Raw genomic sequence first — 27,090 nt, forward strand, 5'->3', positions numbered from 1 at the left:
CTTTGACTAGTCCCATCCCCTCTCCACCATTATTCCCCTCCGCATATATTTTATTATGAGTTGCCTGGGAGCAGCTTTGGAACTTCAGTGACTTGTAGTGTATTCAATAAATGTTGAATGAATGGATGAATAATTAAATGGTATTGCTACAATATTGATTCTTTTAAAGTACCCCTAACAAAAACCCCTTATAAGTTGGTAAAGTTTAAGATTTTAAGTATACACAATGATATTTTTATTCATTATGGCAGATGAACAAGAAGGAATAACATGGTGAAGACAAACTTGACAGTCATCTCAAATTTTATTTTTCTGGGATTTACTCACTACCCCAAAGTCGAAATCATCATATTTGTTCTGTGCCTGCTGATGTACCTGGTCACCTTGTTGGGTAACTCCATTCTGATCTGCATCACCACCCTGGATTCCCGCCTCCACACCCCCATGTATTTCTTCCTCAGCAACCTCTCCTTTCTGGACATCTGGTACACCTCTTCTGCTCTCACTCCAATGCTGGCAAACTTTGTGTCAGGCAAGAACACCATCTCCTTCTCAGGATGTGCCTCTCAGATGTACTTCTCTCTTGCCATGGGCTCCACTGAGTGTGTGCTCCTGTCCATGATGGCATATGACCGATACGTGGCCATCTGCAAGCCCTTGAGGTACCCCACCATCATGAACAAGAGGGTTTGTGTGCAGATTGCAGCTGGCTCCTGGCTGACAGGCTGCCTCACGTCCCTGGTGGAAACTATGTCTGTGCTGCCTCAGTCCCTCTGTGGAAATAACATTATCAATCATTTCACTTGTGAAATTCTGGTTGTCTTGAAACTGGTTTGTGTAGACACTTCCAAAGTGCAGTTAATCATGCTGGTGATCAGCATCGTTCTTCTTCCTATGCAGATGGTTCTAATTTGCATCTCTTATGCCTTCATCCTCGTCAACATCCTAAGAATCACCTCAGGGGAGGGTCGAAGCAAAGCCTTTTCGACGTGTGCAGCCCACCTAACTGTGGTGGTTTTGTTCTACGGGACAGCTCTCTCCATGTACTTGAAGCCCTCGGCTGTCAATTCCCAAGAAATAGATAAATTTATGGCTTTGGTATATGCCGGATTAACCCCCATGTTGAATCCTCTCATTTACAGTCTACGAAACAAAGAGGTGAAAGCGGCTGTGAAAAAATTACTGATTAGGAACCCTCTTTGTACTCTTCTCACTCATAGTGGCAAATAATGTCAATAAACATTAGGGGTGTTCCGTGGTCCGTATACACCTGAACTGTGGGACCGGGGGGGGGGAAGCACTCATTTTAAATGAGGTGTGTGGTTTCCTAAGTCTCTTCTTTGACCAACCTCTGAAACTCTGACGTAACACAGATACATTTTAAATAAACATATATAAAATCTTATACAAATAGGTCTCATGATTTTAAATTTCAATTTTTGTTCTGAGTTGCATAGTATAAATGTAACTTTAACATAAACATTAAAAGTTAATATAATGGATATTCAAAGTTGTAGGCATGTAATATACAAATATGATAAGTCTAGATGTTTAAAAGCTGGTTTCTGGTTAAGCTCTGTTTCAGGTTGACTTGTTTCTCTCCAGAACTCTTATGTTGAAGGGCAGGCCTCCCAGCACCACAGAGTGTATCTGTATTTGGAGATACGGTCTTCAGAAAGGTGATCAAGTTAAAATGAGGCTGTTGGTGGGGGCCTCATGTAATCTGAGTTGTGTCATTATATGAAGAAATTTAGACACACTTAGATTTACCAGGGGTGCTCACACACAGAGGAAAGGACAGGGTGAGTAGTTGGTCATCTGCAAGCCAAGGAGAAGCCTCAGACGAAATCAGGTCATCTGCCTAGGGCCAAAGTCAGACGAGGCAGGCCTAGGAAGAAGTGAGTAACTGGGGTCATTAGTGCAATTAGTGTACAACTGTATATGATCACTTAGTAGTTGAGCTGAGGTTCAATCCATAGCTCACTCTTTAAGTCCAATACTCATTCTCATGTACTACACCAGGGATTATTACATAATCTGTATAAAATCACACACAGTAGTAGGGACATAGTCTATTCAAGGGGCATTTGATAGTAATAAATTATCTGATTGATCAATGCTCTCTCTTCACTTCACAGTGATTTAAAAGCTCAGTAAGGATGTTTTATCTTCTATTGTTCAGATAACTGAGTGATTTGTAGATATTTCTCCAAATAAATAGATCACTCTATAAGCTCAAAGGTCATATGGGAAGACAGTTGTATTAATTGCAATATTTGCTGTATAATTCCTGGGCAATCTGCAGAATGAATAGAATAGGCAAATAGTTTTCTCCAGGTCTGCTTACTCAAATGCTTTTCTTTTCTTTTCTTTTTTATTGTTGTTCAGTGACGGTTGTCCAGCCTTTCCCCCCATTGCTCTCAAATGCTTTTTAAGTCAGGTCTTTTACTGGGCCACATGACTTAAAACAATTTAAAAAATTTGCCTAATATTTTGGGGTCCTGAATTAGTTAATGTAACTTGTGGAAGCATACCTTTGAGAGCTAGAAAATTTATTAACTTTATGTTTCTGAATCAAAACATTAAAATTGTTAAGGGATTTGGAAGGCCCCTAAGGGCAACGAGACTTTGTTAGTCTTAGTTCCAAGGGTAACCCTTTGGAAGTTTTTTGGAGCAGATCATAGGCGGTGACTGGAGCAGAACAAATCTTCATGTCATGACTTCTCTTGAGAAGTTATTTTAAAAATTTTTAATTAATAGGAGCTATGTATATTGAGACTTTCTGAATCAGGCAAGAGTTGAGTCGACTTTTTGCAAACTAAGAACATCCATATTGGTTTTCACTGAAATGTTCTGAATAAAATTGCTTCTGCACAACTGACTTTATATAGTTTTCACAAGGTGTTATTGTAATTAAAAATTCAGCATCTTTTATTCTTTTGAGAATGGCACCAGAGTCGTAAGAAGGACTGTGCAGGAGACAGCTAACCCTAAACATTGAAGCGTACGTTAACCGAAAGGAAGATGTTCACGTTCAGTGCTGAGGTAAATGGGAGCAGGCGCCGTGCATCTCTTTCCTATTCTCAGGTTTACAGGACTTACTGGCAGGTCTCAGCTGGGCCAGGAGACAGGAACAGGGATGTGGACTTCAAAAAGGAGTACCATTGGAAGGAAAATGTTCAGCTGAAGAAATGAGTCATGATACACAGGGTGGGGCAGAGGTGTGTCTACAGTTGTGGGTATGTGACACAGTCTGTTCTTGTATTGTCATTTGTTAATTATCTTTTTACTTTCCACATGAACCACTGTAAACCTACTTTTGCTGAACCCTGTAATATAGAATTTTTCGCACTGTTATGCCCTTTACCCCAGATATCACATTAAACTTCTCCAGGAATCTGTCAAGGTCAAGGTGAGAGGGCTGGATGATAAATTCTCTGAGTCTGTTCTGGCTCTGCCATTTGAAAGAGGAGGAATTCGTAGGAAACCATTGAATTATTTGAACACTGTTATCAGACAGATTTTTAGATAAAGATAAAATATCTAAATTAAAAAAGAAACGGGATAGGTGAGACTGTGGCAAGCATGTAAGATATGGGGAAAGGAATGAGTAGGGACTCAATATGCATGAGAGAAGCCTTCATCGTTTTGTTTCTGAAAGGGAGGACATGAAAGGAGAGGGGAGACAGGAGCCAGGGGTAGAGCAAGAGGACTGGATGCTGGCTGGGCAAAGACCCACAGAGAAACCCTCAGTTGAAATAGAAGGGGTGTGTGCTAACAAATATGGACTTGACCTCTGGTCAGTGGACTTTAAGAGACCAAACATGTTTAACATTCACCTTCTTAGAAATAATCAGTAAAGGGTTCATGTGGACTGGGGGTTGAAATTTTAATAGATTCTAAAGAGGTGCGAATTTCTTTCATCTGAATCAATGTGGGCCAGCATTGGAGCAGCATGCAGGCAATTATGTTTCTGGAAAGCAGGGAGACCATGCAATCTCAACCCTTTGTGACTCTGGAAAATTTTAGAGAAGCCATGGTGGAATTGGGGTAGTGGGGGGAGAATTTAAAAGAAGTTAATCTAGATCATCTTTGCTATCTGCAAAAGGTAGGAATGATCATCCTTCTTGTATAGATTAGAAGTCCAAGTTTCAAAGAGGTCAGGTGATTGGCCTAATTTTGCACACTGGTAAGTAGCATGGTTGGATTTAGAGCCCAAACCTCACTCTGAGGCTAGTGCTGTAACTGCCTGCAGAGAGTGATTGGGAAACATTTCTACCTCCTCTGGGAGTCAAGTGGTCATTGTTTTGATGCCCTCGCCATACATCAAATATTTAACGATAAGAAATTGTAATCTTTATTTCCTAAGTCAACTAGTTTTTTTAATGTTGCAGATAAGATTTCAAATATAAATGACAGATTGAGAAGTCTTCAGGCTTTTATGTTGGCACAGAACTATAGTGGAAATGTACTTATTTTAACATATATCAAAAACTTACCATGTTCAAGGTAGCACTGTATCATGAAAAATGTTAAATGTGCGTTATTACTTTGCTAGTGTTGTGGGGAACAAGCTCTTGAATCCAGTGGTTGTGCACATATGACTATGGTTCAGTGTGATATATTTGAGTAACACAAGTGTGTACAAATAATGAAGTGTACTTGAGACAATGGCAAACAGTTTTAGTGATTGGATAAGATATCCAAGAAAAGCAAGATTGGAGCTGGGAATGAAGGACAACTCTAAGTGAATAAACTGTAAGTAAAAGCCATAAAATATATAAAATGGCATGGTAAGTATGAGGAGCCACAAGCTACTTGTTTCAGACCAGAGTATGGAGGATTGGGAGATGAGGCTGGAGAAGTAGGCAATGATGAAAATGTGAGGCTTGTGTGTGAGACTGATTTCACCTGAACTCTATCTTGTAGGACAGTAGTTTTTAAACATGGTGCCATATGTGATGAATTGTGAGCTATATTGCAAGTAATTTGATTTGTATTATAAAATGCTTCCTTTGAAAATGATTTTCTTTCTAAGGAAGCATGAGTTCAAGATTATTCCACATTAAAAAAATGCCTTCTTAAAGTCAGAAGTCAGTTGGTGTTACAGTGATTGGAGTCTTGTCTATCTTCTACTTATATTTTTCAGGGTGTGGCATATCCATCTGTTACATTACATAATCTTCGGCTTCATGAGGTGCAACCAAATATTTTATTTTTGCAGCTTTTATAAAAAATTTCTTTGCTCGGAAAACCTCCCCTGATCCTTAACTTGAGTAGATCCAATACATTTTTTTATTAAACTAATTCTCAAAAATCTCTCACTGTGTAGTGCCCCCAACATGGAGTTAGGATTCTTACTTCATGTTTACCTAGTACCCTGGGACATACTTATATCATTTTATTGTAATTGCTTATTTACTTGACTGTGTTTCATTTTTTTGACTTGTCGTTTCAGCTTTATAAATAACAAGATATTAAGAGGGCGAATTCTTGCTAAAATATTCCTTAGCTCAACAACTAAACTTCTGCTTTCCTTTTTCTCTCTCGGCCTGTTGTTTTTCTTTTTTTTTTAATCATTTATTATTATTATTCTCTTATACTTGTCCCAACTTTTTCCCCTTCGCCCTCCTTTGCGCATCCCACCCCCAACTCCCAGTCAATTTCCACATTGCTGTCCATGCCCATGGGACACTCATACATGTTCTTTGACTAGTCCCATCCCCTCTCCACCATTATTCCCCTCCGCATATATTTTATTATGAGTTGCCTGGGAGCAGCTTTGGAACTTCAGTGACTTGTAGTGTATTCAATAAATGTTGAATGAATGGATGAATAATTAAATGGTATTGCTACAATATTGATTCTTTTAAAGTACCCCTAACAAAAACCCCTTATAAGTTGGTAAAGTTTAAGATTTTAAGTATACACAATGATATTTTTATTCATTATGGCAGATGAACAAGAAGGAATAACATGGTGAAGACAAACTTGACAGTCATCTCAAATTTTATTTTTCTGGGATTTACTCACTACCCCAAAGTCGAAATCATCATATTTGTTCTGTGCCTGCTGATGTACCTGGTCACCTTGTTGGGTAACTCCATTCTGATCTGCATCACCACCCTGGATTCCCGCCTCCACACCCCCATGTATTTCTTCCTCAGCAACCTCTCCTTTCTGGACATCTGGTACACCTCTTCTGCTCTCACTCCAATGCTGGCAAACTTTGTGTCAGGCAAGAACACCATCTCCTTCTCAGGATGTGCCTCTCAGATGTACTTCTCTCTTGCCATGGGCTCCACTGAGTGTGTGCTCCTGTCCATGATGGCATATGACCGATACGTGGCCATCTGCAAGCCCTTGAGGTACCCCACCATCATGAACAAGAGGGTTTGTGTGCAGATTGCAGCTGGCTCCTGGCTGACAGGCTGCCTCACGTCCCTGGTGGAAACTATGTCTGTGCTGCCTCAGTCCCTCTGTGGAAATAACATTATCAATCATTTCACTTGTGAAATTCTGGTTGTCTTGAAACTGGTTTGTGTAGACACTTCCAAAGTGCAGTTAATCATGCTGGTGATCAGCATCGTTCTTCTTCCTATGCAGATGGTTCTAATTTGCATCTCTTATGCCTTCATCCTCGTCAACATCCTAAGAATCACCTCAGGGGAGGGTCGAAGCAAAGCCTTTTCGACGTGTGCAGCCCACCTAACTGTGGTGGTTTTGTTCTACGGGACAGCTCTCTCCATGTACTTGAAGCCCTCGGCTGTCAATTCCCAAGAAATAGATAAATTTATGGCTTTGGTATATGCCGGATTAACCCCCATGTTGAATCCTCTCATTTACAGTCTACGAAACAAAGAGGTGAAAGCGGCTGTGAAAAAATTACTGATTAGGAACCCTCTTTGTACTCTTCTCACTCATAGTGGCAAATAATGTCAATAAACATTAGGGGTGTTCCGTGGTCCGTATACACCTGAACTGTGGGACCGGGGGGGGGAAGCACTCATTTTAAATGAGGTGTGTGGTTTCCTAAGTCTCTTCTTTGACCAACCTCTGAAACTCTGAGGTAACATACATACATTTTAAATAAACATATATAAAATCTTATACAAATAGGTCTCATGATTTTAAATTTCAATTTTTGTTCTGAGTTGCATAGTATAAATGTAACTTTAACAAACATTAAAAGTTAATATAATGGATATTCAAAGTTGTAGGCATGTAATATACAAATATGATAAGTCTAGATGTTTAAAAGCTGGTTTCTGGTTAAGCTCTGTTTCAGGTTGACTTGTTTCTCTCCAGAACTCTTATGTTGAAGGGCAGACCTCCCAGCACCACAGAGTGTATCTGTATTTGGAGATACGGTCTTCAGAAAGGTGATCAAGTTAAAATGAGGCTGTTGGTGGGGGCCTCATGTAATCTGAGTTGTGTCATTATATGAAGAAATTTAGACACACTTAGATTTACCAGGGGTGCTCACACACAGAGGAAAGGACAGGGTGAGGAGGTGGTCATCTGCAAGCCAAGGAGAGGCCTCAGAAGTAATCAAAACTACCAACACTTTAATCTTGGACTTCTGGCCTCCAGAACTAAAAGCAAGTAAACTCTTGTTACTTAAGCCACCCAATCTCTGGTATTTTGTTCAAGCAGTTAGCACATGAATACAAACTCTTTTTCAACATAGGCTAAATTTAATGGAAATCATTTCATATTCTATAAATGTGTGGCTGTGTTTTACATGTGCAGATATGTTTGTGCATGCAGACAGATGTGTGTGATGTGAATGTCTGTGTACAAATATAAAAAGTCTGCACAAATACATCCTGAATAGAAGTAGGGTAGAGGGTAGTGCCCGGCAGGAAAAACAGTATCCAAGAGTTTGGTGGGAGGCTGTTGGCCTCATGGTGCTGACATCATTTTGTAAATTCAAAGAAGCTACAGAGTATTTCAGCGAAATGACTAGTTCTCTATTTTTTAATTGTGCTTTTCCTGACAGCTGTTTTCTTAAATCCACAGGTATGAGTGAACCCATTAGCACTTAAAAAGACATGGTACCTATATCATAGAATTGATAATACCCCAAACCCACTGAATTGATGTAAATTATTGAAACATATGAGTATATCTTATTATATAAATATTATATAAATCACAATATACAAAGAATTTAAAAATGTACACTCAGCAGCTTTTCTAGTATTTGTAGTTCCCCTCTGGACCAGATGACTCAGTGTGGGGTTAATGTGCAGAACGTACTTGCTCTTTATCATGGAGTTGCCATGAGAGTCAGAATGATTGTTGTGATGGTTTAGACCCAGGGCGAAGGTTGCCCGTTGGTGTAGAAGAGACAAGAAAAGGACTTGCATTAACTTTAGGGCATGTGAGAATATCGTATCAGGATATATCTATTCTGTCTAAAGGGTAACAACTTCAATAACAACAGGTAGATATATTGGGGTCAATGGACTGACCAATCGTTATCCAATGATAATCCTTGAAGGCAATGACCTGTAGTCATTGGAAGAGTAAAAGAAAGGTGAGGGAGTGGAAGTAATAGATAAGAGGGTAGCAGTAAATGGAAGCAACAGCTAGCACAGTGATATGAGATCAAGCTTATTAATTCCAACTAGTGGTGGGCACTCATTTTCCCCTCAGAGATGTCACCTGCACTGCCTGCATAAGGGCAGGGCGAATATGACCTCTGGATGAGTAGATCGAAAGCATCCAAGCCTCACAAACCTCTATTTCTATATGGAGCCTTCCTAAGTAAAGCTTTCACCCCCTTTAAATTTTTCTGTTATCTGGCCTTGGGTTTACTACCTCCAAGTGGATACTTTTCTAAGCCTGACATCAAATATCTATAAGTTTATGATGTAAGGTTTTTGATAGCATCACTGGCCTTGGTCTTGTGATTTGCTCTGCCTGATTTGAATCAACTTCAGTAGCTCACATACCTGATCACCATGGATCTCTTATTCTTTCATTGCCTAAGATTAGTGTTTTTTATATTTCATATTTTTATTTTAATACATTAAATAGCAAGGTAATGTTAGCATTACCTTTTATTTTTATATCACAATGAAAAGGAGAGATTGGTAGGTTCCATATAAAATAATCAATACTTTTTAATGTTAACACTACACTGAATTGAAGACACAGTAGGGGCACATCGTGACAAATAAAAAGGTGTGTGAACAAATTAAAGAGCAATGCAAATGGGAATAGATATTAACTCAAAAACTCCTGTTCATCATCCTTTCCCTTGAATCCTCATTAGCATGATAAAATAAGATATATGATAACCTGATTCTCAGTTAATATCAAGAAGCATATTATTCTACCTAATGATCTACATACGCCTGTTGAAGAGGTAAAAAATTGTGGACAAAATCTATTTCTCATTTACAATGTCAATACCTATCAGTTTAGTAACTGCTGCCACAGGAGTAGTGAGGTGGTATTATGGAAAACCATGGGCTTTACAACCAAGGAACTCAGGATTGAATTCCTACTTATCTACTTCCTAGCTACGTGACCCAGGAAAACTGAGTATGACCTCTCTGTGCTTTGGTTACTTGATTTAGAAAATGGGTACAGCAATGCCTGTATCATGAGGTTGTTTGCAACAATCAAATGAGAAAATAAATTCAAAACCCATAACCAACTGCTTCTAATTTTTGTTACCAAAGGCAAGGGCTGGGAGAGATCATTTCAAGGCTGCTAGCATTCATTTAAGAGATGAAGGTAAAATGGTTTAATGAGGCCAGGTTTTCAGTAATCTTGTATATTGGTCTTTGCAGAAAATGGGCAGTCAGTGAAGATTTTCTCCCAGTTGTCTGATGTAATCATATTAAGCACTTTGTTAGAAAGACTGGTTTTGTGACAGTTGGAGGATTGATTAAGAATGAGGTAGAGGCCCATTGCAACAGCACCCATCGAGGCAATGAAGACCAGGGGAAATATGGGATGGGGAAGACAGGATGAATTAGAAATTGCAGGGTTATAGGACTGGGTTTGAGGATTTCTCAGATAGCCAGTCACTGAAGGTGACTCCACTGATCTAAGTAAAGAAGTCTGATGCAATCAGTGATTAGATGAGAGGAGAGGCTTAAGGATGATCACTTCATGAAAATAAGGATGTTGGTTGGTTGACTGGTTGCCAATGCAGTGATGGTCAGACCTCTGGGTGAAGAGATTAGGGCAACTGAGAAGAGAAACCAGGAAGAAAGCTATACACTGTGAAGTCCAGTGATGGAAACTGAGCCCTAGGTGTGGATGATGCTCTCTAGGGAGAAGTTTAGGACAAATGTCTATAAAGTGATGGACTGTTTTCCTGTGAACAGTCAGAGCTGTGATATAGGGGAAAAACAGCATACTTGTGATCTGGAGTAAAGAATTCCAATTTCAATTTAAATTCAATTTCAATCTAAAAAAGAGCACCAACTTTTTGAGTGATTTTAGTCAATTTCTTAAACATCCACATCCAATATCCTCTCCTATGAAATAGGGATGATGGACTTATCCCTTTGATACAGTCATTTTTTGATCTCTTTTTTATGGCTAGACTCTAGCTTCAGGTAGTTTGAATTTACCTGTGATCTCAAATATACTGAGCAACATCTGTTAGTGTATTACAAGTCTAAGCCTACCACTATGGCAGTACTTAGGGATTAAGCATAAAATACCCCAAGATTACTTTTTTCTGTTTTCCAGCTTTACTCCATAGGTATGCACACTGGAACTGTGCTTTTCCCCAGTTTCTGGGGGTAGAACATCAAAGTGGTGAGGATTTAGATGTCTGCTTCTGAACAACATGGAGCACAAGGACCAGGTTTACCTTTCTTCCTGTAACAATAAAGTAAAACAGAAAAACTATGAAAAACTGATTTTAAGATATCGGACATCATGCAACATAGGACAATGAACACTGAGAAAGGAGAAGCAAATTAATTGGGCCCTAAAATTTTCCCAGCTTACTTCCCTGAGTGAGTTTTTAGGTAATAAAATAGAGAGAGGAACTCATGTGGAGTCTCCCTGAGTTTAGGGGATGGAGTTAAGAATCCAAGGAGAACAAGGCAGCTAGTTTTCAAAAGCAAAATACCAAAGAGGAGAAAGCTACAGAGAAAAAGAGTTCTGGAGATCTAAGGGGATGGCTCTTGAATCCTCAACTGAGTACTGGTTAGTGCAAGTATATGAGAAAACTAACAGTCCAGGAAAGAATCATTTAAGAGGATTGAAAGAAATGATTTTTAGAGCTCACACGAGGCTGAAAATAAAATGAACACATTGTACACCTATAAAGAAGTCACATTGTACAACCTAAATGGATACAATTTTATTTGTTAATCAGATATCAATAAAGCTGAAAAAATAAATTAGATTAAAAAAACAGACACATAAAACCCACTAGAGGTATAATACTAGCATACACACACACACACAAAACACACACATAAATGACTGATAGAATTACTAGACAAGGCATGAAAAAGTTATTCTAACTATATCCCATATAGTCAAGAAGATAGATAAAAACTCAATCATGTCATTTGAGACATAGATTACTTTAGAGATATGGAAGATTTTTTAAAAAGACATCTAAGATCTAGAAATGAAGACTACATCTAACATGAGTATACCTAATACATTTAGATGGAATTAAAGAACTGGACACTGCAGAAGAAAAGGTTAGTAAACTTGGAATTAGAGCAATAGTAACTTCAAAATGAAACACAGAGAATGAAAGAACTAAAAAAAGTGATTAGACCATTAGTTGCTGTGAGACAACCGAAGTGGTCTGATACACATGTAACAGAAGTCCCAAAAGAGAAAATGTTGACAAAAGGATACTTAAAAAATAGTGATGGAAATTTTCTGCACTTGGTGAAAACAAAAACTATACAGAGATAGGAAGTTCAAAAATCAGAAGAATAAGAAACGAAGAAAACCACACCAAGGCACATAATCATTAAATTGCTTTAAAAAAAGAAAGAAAAAAAAAGATGGATTGTGGTTCCCAAAGAGATCTTTGTTCCTTTCTAAGCACCATAAGACTTCCCTTAGACAGTACAAGCCAGAGGTGATGGAGCAATATCATTAAAGTGCTGAAAGAAAAAACTGTCAATCTAGAACTTTACACCCAAAGTACAAGTCTTTCAAAATCAAGATTTTTCTCTGCATTATTCCTAGAATCAGATCTCATTCCTTTTTAGTGGTAAACTGTTCTAGGAATTAAGATATGGTTCCAGATATATAATAATTATTGGTGTATCATTGCTCCCAGGCCCTGTCAGTGAGCATATTTGGGGAATAAATGTATGAATTTGTATGTACAGGTGTATATATACATACACATACGGTATGTACATATGTATATACATATATACATACACTTACAAACATTTACATCCATGTTAATTTTATACACATATCTATATCTATACATCATCTCTCTGTATCTTTCCACATGTATGTGTATGTCCCTCTATATATCTGTACATGTTGAAAACCATGAGTTCACAGTTTCCAGTTCCATTCCAACACCATGTCATTGATTCTATTGTAGTTTCCTGTCTTTCCATATTTGTAACTTCTTCTCTGATAGTGAGAAAACCGGTCTCAATATGTTTAATTGTTACTTGTTTTATCCACTGTAAATAACTGGCCTCCCATTTCTTTTGCTTCACATTAATCCCCACACCCCACTATTCCTACACTAACATTTTTAAGTTGATTGAGAACTAACACTTTGGGCAAGGTTGTCCCACTTCAAGGATGCCTGTGTAAGACTAGTCCATCTGACTCAATGACTGTTTCCCCCTCCTCAGGTATGCTCTTCTCACACCATGTAGGTCTTTATTTCCTCTACAGCTCTCTCAGACATGGATACTCAGGCTCTGAATTATCAGCCTGTGGACGCCTTTCTCACCCATTTAGGCTCTGACAATTAATTTGGGGCCACCTACCCTCTCCTTCCCCTGGCTTTTCAGTGTTTACCTTGCCCTACCTGTGTTCTAATATCTTCTACTGGGTAGCCTTCCTTTACAAATCTGATCCTCAACCAAGTGCTGGGATCCACATTCTGCCTCTTTTGCGTAGGCCCCTTTCATCCTGCTTGGACTCTGTCAGCCTGAGCTGGTCGTTCACTGGGTGGACATCCTCTTCATTCTGCCTGTGTACCATCAGCCTGCACTGGACCTCCCTTCCACATTGACATTCCACTTACTGCATAAGGCTTCAGAGCATCATGCTGGGCCGAGTAGGCACAGGTTCCCTCCTGCACACTGTCAGGTTACTAAAAGCTTTGCCAGGTGGCACTTGAGCACACGATGCTCTCTTTGTCCAGCTCAGGCTATGATGTTGTACCAGGCAGTTCAAGTATATATCACAGAAATGTGTGATATGATATTATACAAAAAACCAACTATTATTATTGTATATTATTATTCATTAGAAATTTCAAGGGGATATTTTTGAAAAAGGAAATAGTTAAAATGAGACTACTATTGCTTCAGAAAAAGTGAAATTGTCAATGTTTTTTAAGGATTTATTCAATCTATGAATTTTTCCTTAACAGTTGCTTATTAGAGAATAATATACACCAATATGATTTTTTTCTTATCCAGCCCAGATGACCTCTTCAATATGTTTTATTCAATCTTTTATGTGTCTTTAAAGTTAGCTTTTGGATTTGTCACTTGATAAATGAAATATACATAAATTCAGGTTTTCTTATCTCCCTGTATTATACCAAGTACTCAGACTATATTTTACTCTTCTTTTAAATTTTTAATTAATTAGTTCAATGGTTAATTACTGCCTACTGTTTTTAATTAATTTTACATTGAACTTCATAAAGAAAACAGTGAATGCTGCCCTTGGGGAGGTTTTTAGAAACTAACAAATGATTATAGTAAAAGGAAAATTGCTATAAAAGAGATAAAGTTCAAGACAGTGTAGAGAGGGGCATAACTAACTATGGGTAAATTTTGAAAGGATTAACAGAAAATATAACACTTGCATTGTTTTTAATGAGCTTGCTAGGATGTCACCATAGAAAGAGAAATGTGATAATGGAAATGAAATGGCATATGCTATTGACCTTAGGTGGGAAAGGACATGATACAATCGAATAACTACACAGTGAGTGAAGCTCAGAATATGTAAAGGGGGTGGGAGAAAAATGGGTAGGGACAGAAAAAGGGCAAATATGCACCTGAAAATTTAGGTTAGGGCCAGATCAAGTCTCGGGGTAAAAGAAAAAACCAACAGTAAGCAGACACAAAAACATGAACACAAATAGTTCTTTCAAAAAGGGGAATAAAAAGTACATGTTTTACTTGTTAAGTAGACTTATGTACTGGATTTGCTTGGAAAGCTTAATTGAAATTTTTCTTGTCTTTAAAAGTTTAATTTTACTTCTTAGACCAATTGTCCCTGTATTTTTGTGTCATTTTCTTAAAAAGATAAAGTTAGATTATTATGTTGAAATTTATTCCCAACTCCTAAATTCCATGAATCTATATATAACTTTTATTTCTCTTGTTGCATTTATATTAAAAACCCTTTGGCTCCAATATATGAGCTTATTTTGTGCATGGACTCAAAGATTAAGTTTCTTATCCTTTCCTCCAGAATCAGTGTCTAGTCATCAATTTTCTCATAGCTCCATGCACCTCCGTATTCCTCAGACTATAGATGATAGGATTGAGCATGGGTGTGACTACTCCATAGAAAAGGGCAATCAGTTTGCTAAAAGCAGAATCTTTGGACTTGGGCTTCATATACATGAAAAGGATTGTCCCATAAAACATAGTCACCACCGTTACGTGGGCTGAGCAGGTGGAAAAGGCCTTTTTTCTTCCTTCTGCTGAATTGATTCTTAGTACAGTAGAAAGGATGAAAATGTAGGAGATACAAATCAACAGCAATGGAAAAAACAAAAACATTACATTACCCAACATTATAGTAATCTCATTCAAGGAGATATCTGTGCAAGCCAGCTTGACAAAGGCCAATATTTCACAAACAAAATGATTAATGACATTTTTTCCACAGAAGGGCAATCGTACTGCAAGAATAGTCTCTGTTAATGAGTTGAAAAAGCCCAGTACCCAGGACAGAGCAGCCATCTGAATGCAGAGTGCCTTGCTCATGATGACGGGGTACCTCAGAGGCTTGCAAATGGCCACAAACCGATCGTATGCCATCACTGCTAGGAGCACACACTCTGTGGACCCCATAGTGTAGGAGACAGACATCTGAACAACACATCTAGTGAAGGAGATGGTTTTTTTCTTTGACAGGAAGTGTATCAACATTGAGGGGATAAAGGAGGATGTGTACCAAATGTCTAGGAAGGAGAGATTACCAAGGAAGAAGTACATGGGTACATGGAGGCGGGAGTCCAGGAGAGTTAGGACCACCAAGGTGCTGTTCCCCAGGAGGATCACCAGATACATCACCAAGCACACCACAAAAAGGGCCTTTTCAGCTCTCGGGTACTCAGAAAGTCCCCGCAGAATGAACTCGACCTCTGTCCAGTTGGTCCTTTCCATTTCATTACTTTATACCTGGAGTAATCCAAAAGAGAAAACTGCACGTGAATTCAATGAATCTGTAGAGTATTAACATGTGGAGTAAGAGATCGTGGTAGGAGGGGCATCAAATGTATCAGCAGTAGCAGGAATGGTGGTAACAGTTGTAAGTTTAGTTTTACAAATTCCCCTTCTAGCTTATAAAGCCGGGGATTGAAGACATGTGATAATTACATTGGTTGCTTATTAAAACTACAGGTTTCTGCATTCCATTCCTGAGATCATAATGCATTTTGAATACACAGCTGTCATTTCTAATTCAGTGAAGCCACAGAACCCACTTTGAATATTATTATTTTGAAAAGAGCATGCATAATCTGTTAAAATATCTATTTGATTTTATACCATGCCCAATCATTAACAATACCATTGGTTTAGGGTTTTATAACTTACAAATAGGTTCACACATTATATGTATTTTATCATCACAATATTTCTCTAAGGAAATAAAATTCATAGAGGAAATTTATATAAAAACATAGTAAGTGAGATGTATAATATAAAAATGCACCATTCAAATCTGCATTTTCTTACTTTACCCCACCCCCTTTTTAACTACATGCTTATTGCTGTCCCCAAATTATGCAAGTTATCTAAGGGGTGAGAATCAGGCATATATTTTGCATAGTGTTCTCCAGATGATTCTAATGTGCACCTGAGGAACAGAACCACTTGTCTAGTGGAGTGCTTCCAAATTTTAGTGAACAGATGAATCACATAGAGAATCTGTGTAGAAGATTCTGAATCAGTGGGTCTGACGTGGACTCAAAGATCTGCATTTATTAACAAGCTCCCAGATGCTGTTGATGCTGCTTCTCTGCAGACTTCACATGGATAGTAAGGCCTTTTAGACCATCTTTTCCCAAAACCTTTGGAGAGTACCACTGGTGCTTTGATTGTATGTGGAATTGAGTTGAGTAGCAGACAATGCAAAACTGAACATTTTGCGAGTTGGAGGTGAGACTTCTGTGTAAGTGTGTAGTGATAAATTTTGTATTCTTTTGATTTTAGATATACAAGTAACCAAACTGGATACTCTATAAGAATAAAATTCTTATAGAGGCTTTGAAAGAACATCAGCCATTTGGGGCCTGTACTGAAGTTTTTGCAGGAAAGATGTGAATCAGATCAAATGTCCTCTCTTTTTCTTTTCTAAAAAGATCTAAAAATTGATTCCTATTTGGACATTGCAGAAAATAATTATGGTGTGCATTTGGTCTTCTAACAACTCTGAGATAGTTGCTGGGGGAAAAAATCCCTTGCAAACCTCTATAGGAAAAACCACCAATCTGCTTTAATTCTTTTAAATAGACAGTATAAAGGAAGTTATTTTCATGAGTTTTGTAGTGGTAGTGTAACTTTTAAGAAGCACTTAACAAACACTTTGTTGAATATCATTGTGTCTGAAAGATTTTCTCTATTTATGTTTACATCCCTAAATGTATTCCTGGGAACAATGGAATGAACACTTTTAAGATCCTTGATATTTTCTAGTAAATTACTTCCCATGAGGTCTGTATATTGGATAATTCAATTTTTCCTAGTTCTTTGTCATTATTGGATATTATTTTTGTGAAACAGTTTTTTCATTATTGGCTAACACTAAGGTGATTGTTGAATAATTATAATACACTTATTTGATGGGTTATTATGCACTTGTTAATATGACGTTTGTGGGGTATTTATATAATTATGAAAATGATGTTACGGTATTGTTTGCAAAACCAAAACCTCCACCAAGGTAGACAGAATAGAAGGATTGGAAAGAAATATCCAAAACACTAATGGTTACCTTACAGACCTTTTATCTGTTTTTCTGACATTCAAATTTCTAAAATAGATGTGCACAAAGAAAAATTATAATAAAACAGAAAAAAACACTGAAGCAGATATCCAATTTTATTAGGAAGATTAACTCAGAAAAAAATGTTAAAACAATATAAATTATACACGATTGTCTTAGGTATCTAGAGGCTACACAGTGAGCCCAAGTCGTGCTGGTATCCGGATATCAATGGGAACCCACTGTTTCTAGTGGACCCAGAGCATTTATATTCCTTGCCCTAAAAATCCTCTCGTAACAGTGTTTATTGTTTTTGGAGGTACACCAACATAAACAACTTGAGTTCTTGACTTAATCATATGTTATAAAAAGAGATTGCAGACCACTGATTTCTGAAACAGAATTGTCCCGAGAAGGTGACATTCTTACTTGTAAAGGCTGAATGGCCTGGACCCTAGCCATCCTCTAATCCCTCTCTTCCAACCCCTGGTCTTTTATGAGAAAGCACCACTCTGGTTCAATGCTTTGGGACTTCATGCAGGCCCAGACATGAAGTTATAGTGTTGGAATAGACCTAAAAATATGTGTGACTTTTTTTCTATCCAACTCAGAAGTCAAACTCTAACTTTGTAGAAGGACCCCTAACTTTCTGTGTTTTTTCTTTTGCTTTGTTTGATTGACTTAGCTACTTAAAGATCTAATTTTTAAAGTACTGAGATTTTTCAATGAAAAACTTATGCCATCTGTACTCTAAATTGTCACTATAGGAAATAATCCTATTATCCTCTCCAACTCTTTTAAAGTGATTAATTCAGTCCATTGATGATACTGCACAAAGATTAATGGATTTGCCAACTCTCAATTTATAGATTTTAAAAACTCTAATCTTCAATTAATATACTACAAGGAAAGAGGTACTATTTTAGCTCAGTGAGAGAAGAATGGCTGATGTGAGGTTCCAGTGCAATGCACTTTATATAATTTTTATCATTTAATCTTCAAAATAACCCAAATATTATTCTTAATATTTTAACTATGAGGAAATTAATTTGAGATTTCAAAGGTTAAGTACAATATAAATATATTATGGTTAGCAAATGCTAGAATTACGATTTAAACCCTTATTTCTATGACCCTTAATCTCCCATTTTCCCCTCTATACCTCAATGTTTACTAATTTATAAATTTTTAAATAAAACCATACTTTAACATGGTACAATTAACTTTCATCAAGAGTCCATTTGGTAATCATATATACAAAATACATTTACCTTTTCTGAAAACATTGAAGACACTGTCTTCTTCGTATGAAGACATGTATCACAATAATGAATTCAAATGAAAAACGTGCCCGAAACTCTTTTCATGATGAGCACGGAGAGAATTAAGGTCTGGGGTAGTGGAATTTGATTTGTAATAAATGAGAACTCAAACATTTTTAATATTTCTTCTTTAGGCTTCACCACCTGGGAGTCAGACTAACAGCTGGGATTACTTCTGCCCTCTGCTACACACTTCTGTTTCTAGTCCTATTTTCCCCTGAACACCTTTAACTACATGTTTCCTTGAAGTCTTATTGAACATAGTTTATGTCTGAATATTATGTAAATCACCATGGGCTCTTGCTGCAGATAATTTTTACTTAAGACTTTGGTGAATTGGATACTCGAGTATAGTAGTCATTAGCCTGTTATTTGTGAGGGCCTGTTAATGTTGCAAGCAACTTCGTCTTTCTCCCTAGTCTCTTCCATAAACCATTTTGGGGTTAAAATATAAATTCAAATAATATTCTGGTCTTGAAAATGATGTCTAAGTATTTGTATTTTTTCCTTTACATATATATATTTGTAAATATATGTGTGTATTTATGCATGTCAATATATGTATATATATGTAATTTTCAAAATCATACTAGCAAGGATCACCTAAAGTCAGAAATCTTTATATTTATTGTTAGAATGTTTTTCTTTTGAAGTAATTTTTAACAAAAATCTCTTTATCTTACCTTGAGACTGGGCTTTTAAAGTCATCCACGCCATGTACTCTATTGAGCAACAGAAAAAATCCCCAGGAATTTGAATTTTATTTGCATTTTACAAATGAGACCAGCAAATTCTCAATTATAAAGATGGTTGCTTCTCCTTCCTAAGGGGGGGATATATGGGATAGAATAGCCATAGTCAGGCAAACTTGAATCTTTTTAAGAGGGTGTCAAAGAAATAAAACATATTAAAAATAAAGATCAATGATGCAACTCTAGTTTTACATCATTTGCCCTAAAGCTGTCACTTACTTGAAAGAGACTCGACTTCTCCTGGAAGTCAGTTTAGCACTTATTTTTACAATCTTCTGCAGTCCCTACGGCTGTGAGTTAGAAATTTAGGATTCCCTGGAGACAAAGTCTCTACTTCTGCACGTTGCAAAGGCCCAATTACTTTGACTTAAAGAAAATCTCCCAACATTTCTTGGAGTATTCATTGAATATTTATGACTTCAACATAAGTTGGGCCTGGAATTAGAATATGTCCAGAAGTTCTCAGAAAAGTTAAACTTCCCCAAGAATTTGTCCCCCACAGCTTTATTGAGATATAATTTATATTATATAATTATAAATTTAAAATATTCAACATGATGATTTGATGTATGTACATACTGCAAAGTAATTACCATGATGAAGGTTAGTTAACACCATCTATCAGCTCATATCATGCTTTTTTGTGCATGTGGTGAGAACGTTTCAAATCTACTCTCTTAGCAACTTTCTAGTTTGCGATACATATCAACTGTAGTCGCCATGCTGTACATTTGGCCTCCAGAACTTACTAATCTTGTAACTGGAAGTTTGTACCTTCTGACCACCGTCACTCCTTTACTCCTCCTCCAGCCCCGGAAACCACCCGTCTACTCTCTGTTTCCTTAAATCCAGCTTTTGTAGATTCCACATGTAAGTGATCTAGATCTTACAGTATTTGTCTTTCAGGAATTCATTTTTCTTTTTATTCCAAAATAATACTGCATCAATCCCCCCGAATCCTAAATAAGTCATTCCACATCTTTAAGATCTTTTAATCTTACATAATTTTGTTAATTTTACAACACATATGAGTTTTCTTTAACCAGTTTAATCATTGTATGGGTAAATTTTAATTAGTATGTGCCATTTCATAGCAATATTTTTTTGTGATTTTCATGAAAATCACAAAAGTCTTTGTAATATCCCTTTTTAATATTTGAAAAATGTTTCATTAAGTGTGGTTGTATAGATCTACCCTACAATTTTAATATTATTGGATATTTCAATTTGTTTCTATTTTTTTGAGATTTTGATAAAGTGACCATTAATATATATGTATCAGACTATCTGCTTTACTTCTACTGGAAATAAGGTAAATCTCTAGAGATAGGATTATAAAACAAAAGGATGTGAACTGAGAGAATTCTTAGTACTCATGTAAAATAATTGTTCCAAAGTTAATACTTCACACTATTATCAAAGCATTTGCCCATTTTTGTGTGTTTTTTCTAGAAGCAGAGAAGGTTTTTATTCTTTTCTATTTGTATAAAATGTTACTTTGTTTTAATGTTTCATTTCTAAGATTGTTAATTTGTTCGAACATTTCTTCTATTTTTATTTGTTACTTATACATGTATTTACTCTTTTGTTGCCGATCCACATGCTTTGTTTAACTATCCTTTGCTTAATGATCTCTTGGTATTTGGATAATTTTCCTTTTAATTTGCCTAAGCCCTCAATACACTTTGTACTCTAATTTTTTTTGCAAATACTTTTCCGACCTGTAGATTTCTTCCTTATTGTTGACATGTTATTTTAATTTTCATTGAGGTAAGATTTTCATGTGATCCCTAAAAATATGAATGATATTTTCTTCTATGATTTGATTTTTTTGTTTATTCCAAATGAAAGTGGAGATAAAAATAATTAAATGTACATTTTTTAAATTTTAAAATGGATTCATTTTAATTTATTATAAATACTTTAAAAATATATTTTATTGTTTGTGCTGTTATAGTTGTTCCAATTTTCCCCTTGTCCCCTTCCACACGTCCCCACCACTCCCTCAGGCAATCCCCACACCGTTGTCCATGTCCAGGGATCATGCATATATACTCTTTGGCCACTCTATTCCCTATACAGTACTTATATCCCCATGACCTTTCTGTAACTACCGATTTGTACTTTTTAATCCCTTCACCTTTTTCACCCACCCCCTGACCTCCCTCCCATCTGGCCATCATCAGAATGTTCTCTGTATCTATATTTCTGTTTCTGTCCTGCTTGTTGGTTTATTTTGTTTTTAGATTCAATTTTTGCTAGATATGTGTTTATTGCCGCCTTCTTCTTCTCCTTCTTCTCCTTCTTCCTCTCCTCCTCCTCCTCCTCCTCCTTCTTCTTCTAAGATGACCCTTCTTTAAGGCTGTTGGTGGTGAATTTTTTAGCTTTTTCTTGTCTGGGAAGCTCCTTGTCTGTCCTTTGGTTCTAAATGACAATTTTGCTGGGCAGAGTAATCTTCATTGTAGGTCCTTGCTTTTCATCATTTTCAATATGTCTTGCTAATCTCTCCTAGCCTGCAAAGTTTCTTTTGAGAAATCATCTGACAGTCTTGTGGGAACTCCCTTGTAGGCAACTGTTTTTCTCTTGCTGCTTTTAAGATTCTTTTTGTATTTAACTTTTGACAGTTTAGTTATAATGTGTCTTGGTGTGGGCCTCTTTGGGTTTATCTTCTTTGGGACTCTCTGCAATTCCTGGATTTGTATGTCTATTTCCTTCAGAACAGCAAGGAGAAAAAAGAACCCTACGAAATGAGGATAGTGTGAGGAACCTTGGGGGACAACTTCAAGCATACCAACATTTGCATCATCGGGGTGTCAGAACTAGAAGAGAAAGAGCAAGAAATTGGAAACCTTTTTGAAAAAATAGTGACAGGAAACTTTGCTAGCTTGCTAAATGTACACTCTTACACAATTAGACCAGTAAAATAGTCAAATTCTAAATTATTGGATCTTAGAGCTGGAAATCATCTTTATCTTTTACTTAATCTATTTATAACACTTGTGAGATGACAGAAACACATCTAAGCATGGTTGACATTCATCTTATTTCTGCTCTCAAACCCAGTGATGGTTAGAACACTTTATGAGGCCACACAGGTTATTTTGGGACAATTCTCATTTTTAGAATATTTTATATATATATAACTCTCTCTATGCAACTCATCTTTCTCTTTCAAACAACAAAATATAAGTATATACTCCATTTTCTTGGCATCTTTTCAAGTATTTACAGATTGTGGACAAGGTTGTTATGTGATAAAGAGTACTTATCTTGGTTGTTGGTATTTAATAAGCACTCCATGAAAGACAGTTAACATTATTATATTTAATTATAAATCAGTGAGTCTGAGTATAGTTTGCCTACTGTTAATGATATAAATGATCTCAGTTTGTTTTGGTAAATAAAATAGACTTAATCATTATGCTTCCGTATGAAGCTATAAAAATCAATAAGAAGAGTATCAAAATGAATCACTGCCACCAAAGAATATAATCTGTTCCTTAATGAGTTGAGGACAATACTGATTGCTTGTATGAGACAGAATTACATAACTCACTGAATCCGATTACACAAAGCCTTGGCAAGTCTTTAAGATAATTCCATCTAAACTAGAGGAGACACATTTTTCTTGATAAATGTATTCAAGTCAACCTAACTCAGCAGGCACGTTGGCAGTCCAAAGAGCTGTGGGAGACACAAAGTTGAGTAATGCACAGCTCTGACAAGTCACGAGCTCCTGCTTAAGATGGCATTTCTGTAACAGCTTCCTGCTGGTCTCTCGGCTTTCACTCCGGCCTTCCTGCCATACATTCTTCAAACAGCAGCATGATGGATCACCTTAACCTGTGATACAGAACACATCACCACCACTCTGCTTACAGCTCAGTATGTTTCCCCCGCTGTGCTTCTGTTATGATTTGTTGTTGCCTGTGCCTTAGTTGTTAAATATTTTTTTGAGTATCATCTCTTGTTAGGGCCAAGTTTCACACTTACAGTAAACTGGGAAATGGTCACAACTTGATATTGTGTGAGGACTATTTCTAGATAATGTTTATTTTCTCAAGATGAGAGAATATGCTCTGTTCTGACTTTCATGTTTCACAGGCTCTTATAAAACAGAGTAGAAAATATTTGGAAGAAGCAGAGCTTATATTCTCAAGGATTGAGGGTGTGATTCTCACAATCATCTTTGGGTATTTCATTTGCAGCCAAGGCTAAGGCAGCTCATCCTACTCTCCTGGAGCTTTGTGTGGTTTGGTGGTGGGTAAAGAATATAGTATGTCAGGAACACAGGAGTTGGCAGATCAGTATGGCCCAATTCCCTTCTCACCCCACATGTCTGTGTCCAGTGTTACCAGATGCCAAAGGGACAGATACATTTTTAGTTGTGATGAGTTCTAGGTAATGTTAAAAATGACATATTTATTTGAGACATTTCAAATTTGAGTCCTCTAAAATTAGATTGTAATCATAAAAAATCTCCAACAAAAGATAAAGTGGTTTGATCACTCTTATTGCCCTTACTCACATTTGTATTAAAATCAGTACAAATATATTCTCAGTGACTCAGCTCATAGAAATCTGATCACTTAGCTACTATTAGAAACCCTGGGCAACCATATATTAAAATTTCTGCAATCAATGTTCACATATTTAGATGCAGGTGAACAAATAGTTTGTTCACTCTCCTCCCACAGAACCGTAATAGAATCAATTGCTCTTAGAGGGTCATGGTGATTTCACAGTGATTCTGAATTTATGTGATGAACAGACCTATCATAAAGGTGTGCTAATTAGTATGATTAGTTTATCATTTTTGTTTACTTGTCATTTATCATCTTACTGGCCCTGAGCTGAGTATCTGATTTGAACTATATTTAAATGTCATTACAGATTATTTAAATTGAGAGTTAGAAAGAAAGTCTTAATACTGATTGAAACTTACTCTGGATAGGAGGACTCCTGCTCAAGATTTTCCTTTGTAATGTCCTGACTCCTGCTTGTACAGGATTTATATGAATATTGGAGAAAAGAAGGTCTCTCTACTTTAAAAGTAAGAGCATTCTATCTCCCAACAACCGTAATGACTTTTTAAAAATCATAACATTGATTAGATGGGCCTTCAATTGATTTCCTAGAATGGAAATGGACTATCTGCACGATTTTATGTCTTTTGGAAATCAGAAACTCAAGATCTTCACCGCTGTGCCATTAATGCACGTGAGTAAAACACGTCAGTATAAACAAGGTGGGGGGGAGGACTGGGCGATCTCCTGAATTCTGTTTGACTGAACAGAATGCACAGCCTAGATTATCCCCTTTCCCACCAGTTTATCACCCCTATCCACTCAGTGTCTCCACTAGAATGTCTTGTTTACGCCGTCTAATTACACTTTATGAATGACGTGGTGGTGATGGCAAACACAGAAGGGGTTGCTGTCTGTTCACAGAATAGAAGGATTCCACTTTTCGAATTTCCATGTGATGATCTCATACATTCTTTACTTTTGTGTTTTGTTGGCAACTAAGGTGGAGGATTGACTCTCCTAGGAAAATCCCCAGATTCCCTCCAGAAAACTTGTGGAGGGAAGAGTGTTGTTGTTAAAAAGTTACAAGTTCACTTTAACAAGCTTGACTTCAGACTGTTGCAAGCACATGGGATCCCGTCCCTATGTAGCCTATTTGTACCTTGATATCAGAGACAAGTAGGTCAGTCAACTTTTAATGATGTCCTTTGAGATGTAGTTGTCTGCTTAGTTATAAATATCAGACAGTGTTTCATATTCCCGTGGGAGGAGATTACCAGGTTATAAGATAACAAGTAGAAAAGAATTGGTGTCTTCCTAGGCCGATTGGCCTTTTTGGGAATGGTTGTGTTTTACACTCTGAGAAGTCATATAAGGCTGAAAATTGTTCTTTGTCCATTTGCTAAAGAGATGAATAGGAAGGTCATTCAGCAGTCAAGTAAAAACGATACATATGATGTGGTGATGGGAAATGTATGAATTTTGGAGTCGGTTGAATTATCCTCCAATCTCCACTGTGCCACTTCTTATCTGTGTGACCCAGGGCAATTTGTATAACTTTTGTGGACTCCACATTCCTTATTATATAAAATAATGTATATTTAAGGGTTTTATGAGGATTAAGTGTATCTTCAACTTAAGTGATGTTTAACATGTTCCCTTCCCTGAGCTACATAAAACCTTAGTCACTGAAGCGGTTGCTTCTTTTTAATTCAGCTGCAACAGGGAAGAGGGCTCTTCCTTCCTTTTCTCATTTCTCTGGAAACCTCATGGGTGTTGTCTGGAGATAGTCATGAGAATTTTCTATCTGGGCTCCATAAAATTATTGCTCTTTTAATTTTGTTTATGGTCCTACTGATCCTATGGCAACTTTGGCCTTAACAGTGGTGACTCTCCAGCCTGTGGTACAGGGGCCATTCCTGACCCAATTGGGTCATAGTTTCTCTTCTGCATATTCGTATCCCTGGTATCACCAATGTCCGTATCTCCAATTTCCTTTCTTAGAGTTGGGATATTCCCTTTTAAGCTTCTGGAGGCTCTCCCTTTTGTTATCTTGGTGACTCTACATATCCATGCTTCTCTTTCTATCTCTCACAACTTGCTCCTCCTTTTAGTGGTTCTCTTTCTTTCTTCCCCAAAATGTGGGTGCAGTTAGTAATTGTTGCTCTGCTTTTCTCATATACTGCAAAAATATTACCTATAGTGTTTGCATCAAAAATCACACCATTTACAGCATCACATTAGATGTCCATCATTAGTGTGTAAGTTTTCATTTCTTATAATGGCTAGACTATATCTTCCTGGTGACCACAGCAAATGTGGTTATAGTTGAACTCTTCCTATTGCTCTGGCTCTTTGGTTTTTCAGACTAAGACCCTTTTTCCAGAGTGAGAGAAGTGCTGTAAAGTATGGATGAATGAACTGGTATGTTTAGTCCTTACAATAAATAAGAAAACTGAGGTTCAGAGAAGTTAAATTGTGTGCATAGGCTGTAGATTAGTAAGGTAGATGTGGCAGTGAGATTTCAGTCTCAACAGTATAATTGCACATCCAGTCTCCTAACCAGTAATGTTTTCTGTCTCTTTTATAAACTAAAAATCCTTGAACCCTAAAAATTCATCCCTAAAGTGCATCACACTGAACAACCATGACCCCAGGTTGATTTAGCAGTTTTCTGGTTGGGTAAGACACTTGGTTCCTCGTGATTATTGTCTGTTACCTGTAAGCACAGGGATATCAATGAGTTTCTCAGGAGGATGATGTAATACTGGGAATAAACAAAGTCAAAGTATTATTCATTCCCATTCATGGCTTTTGCCAAAATTATTGAGAAGTTGGTCATCATAGTCCCCTGAACTTACCGATATATCCAGTTAACATCCTTGGAGAAATTCCAAGGTTAAATTCATTTAGGATATTTCAACTTTCTTGCCCTGTAATATCTTTAGTTTCCTACTCAGGTGCAACTGGACTTCAGGACATTTCCCTTCATACTAGTAGGCAGTAGAGGAAATAACACGTCTTTATAGTCAAGACCATGGTTGGAAAACTAGCTTTGCCACTTCGAACCTGCATGATCTGAACTTCTATGAGTCTTGGTCTCTT

The 27,090-nt window shown here is 37.0% G+C and overlaps 3 protein-coding genes across 3 annotated transcripts; 2 read left to right on the forward strand and 1 right to left on the reverse strand.

The window, feature by feature from the left end:
• The first annotated feature begins 270 nt into the window (after window positions 1–270).
• Window positions 271–1,267, forward strand: LOC112304591 (olfactory receptor 13F1-like). The gene has a single exon (XM_024560252.4). It carries the CDS (start codon window positions 271–273, stop codon window positions 1,228–1,230), a length of 960 nt encoding a protein of 319 aa, XP_024416020.2. The 3' UTR covers window positions 1,231–1,267.
• Window positions 1,268–5,976: 4,709 nt separating this feature from the next.
• Window positions 5,977–6,948, forward strand: LOC128779714 (olfactory receptor 13F1-like). Its single transcript, XM_053915656.2, has one exon. It carries the CDS (start codon window positions 5,977–5,979, stop codon window positions 6,934–6,936), a length of 960 nt encoding a protein of 319 aa, XP_053771631.1. The 3' UTR covers window positions 6,937–6,948.
• Window positions 6,949–14,642: 7,694 nt separating this feature from the next.
• Window positions 14,643–15,563, reverse strand: LOC112304517 (olfactory receptor 13D1-like). Its single transcript, XM_024560145.2, has one exon. The coding sequence runs from the start codon at window positions 15,561–15,563 to the stop codon at window positions 14,643–14,645; it is 921 nt and encodes a 306-aa protein (XP_024415913.2).
• Between the last annotated feature and the right edge of the window lie 11,527 nt (window positions 15,564–27,090).

This window comes from Desmodus rotundus, chromosome 1 (genome assembly GCF_022682495.2).
Source record: "Desmodus rotundus isolate HL8 chromosome 1, HLdesRot8A.1, whole genome shotgun sequence".
Lineage (NCBI taxonomy): Eukaryota > Metazoa > Chordata > Mammalia > Chiroptera > Phyllostomidae > Desmodus > Desmodus rotundus.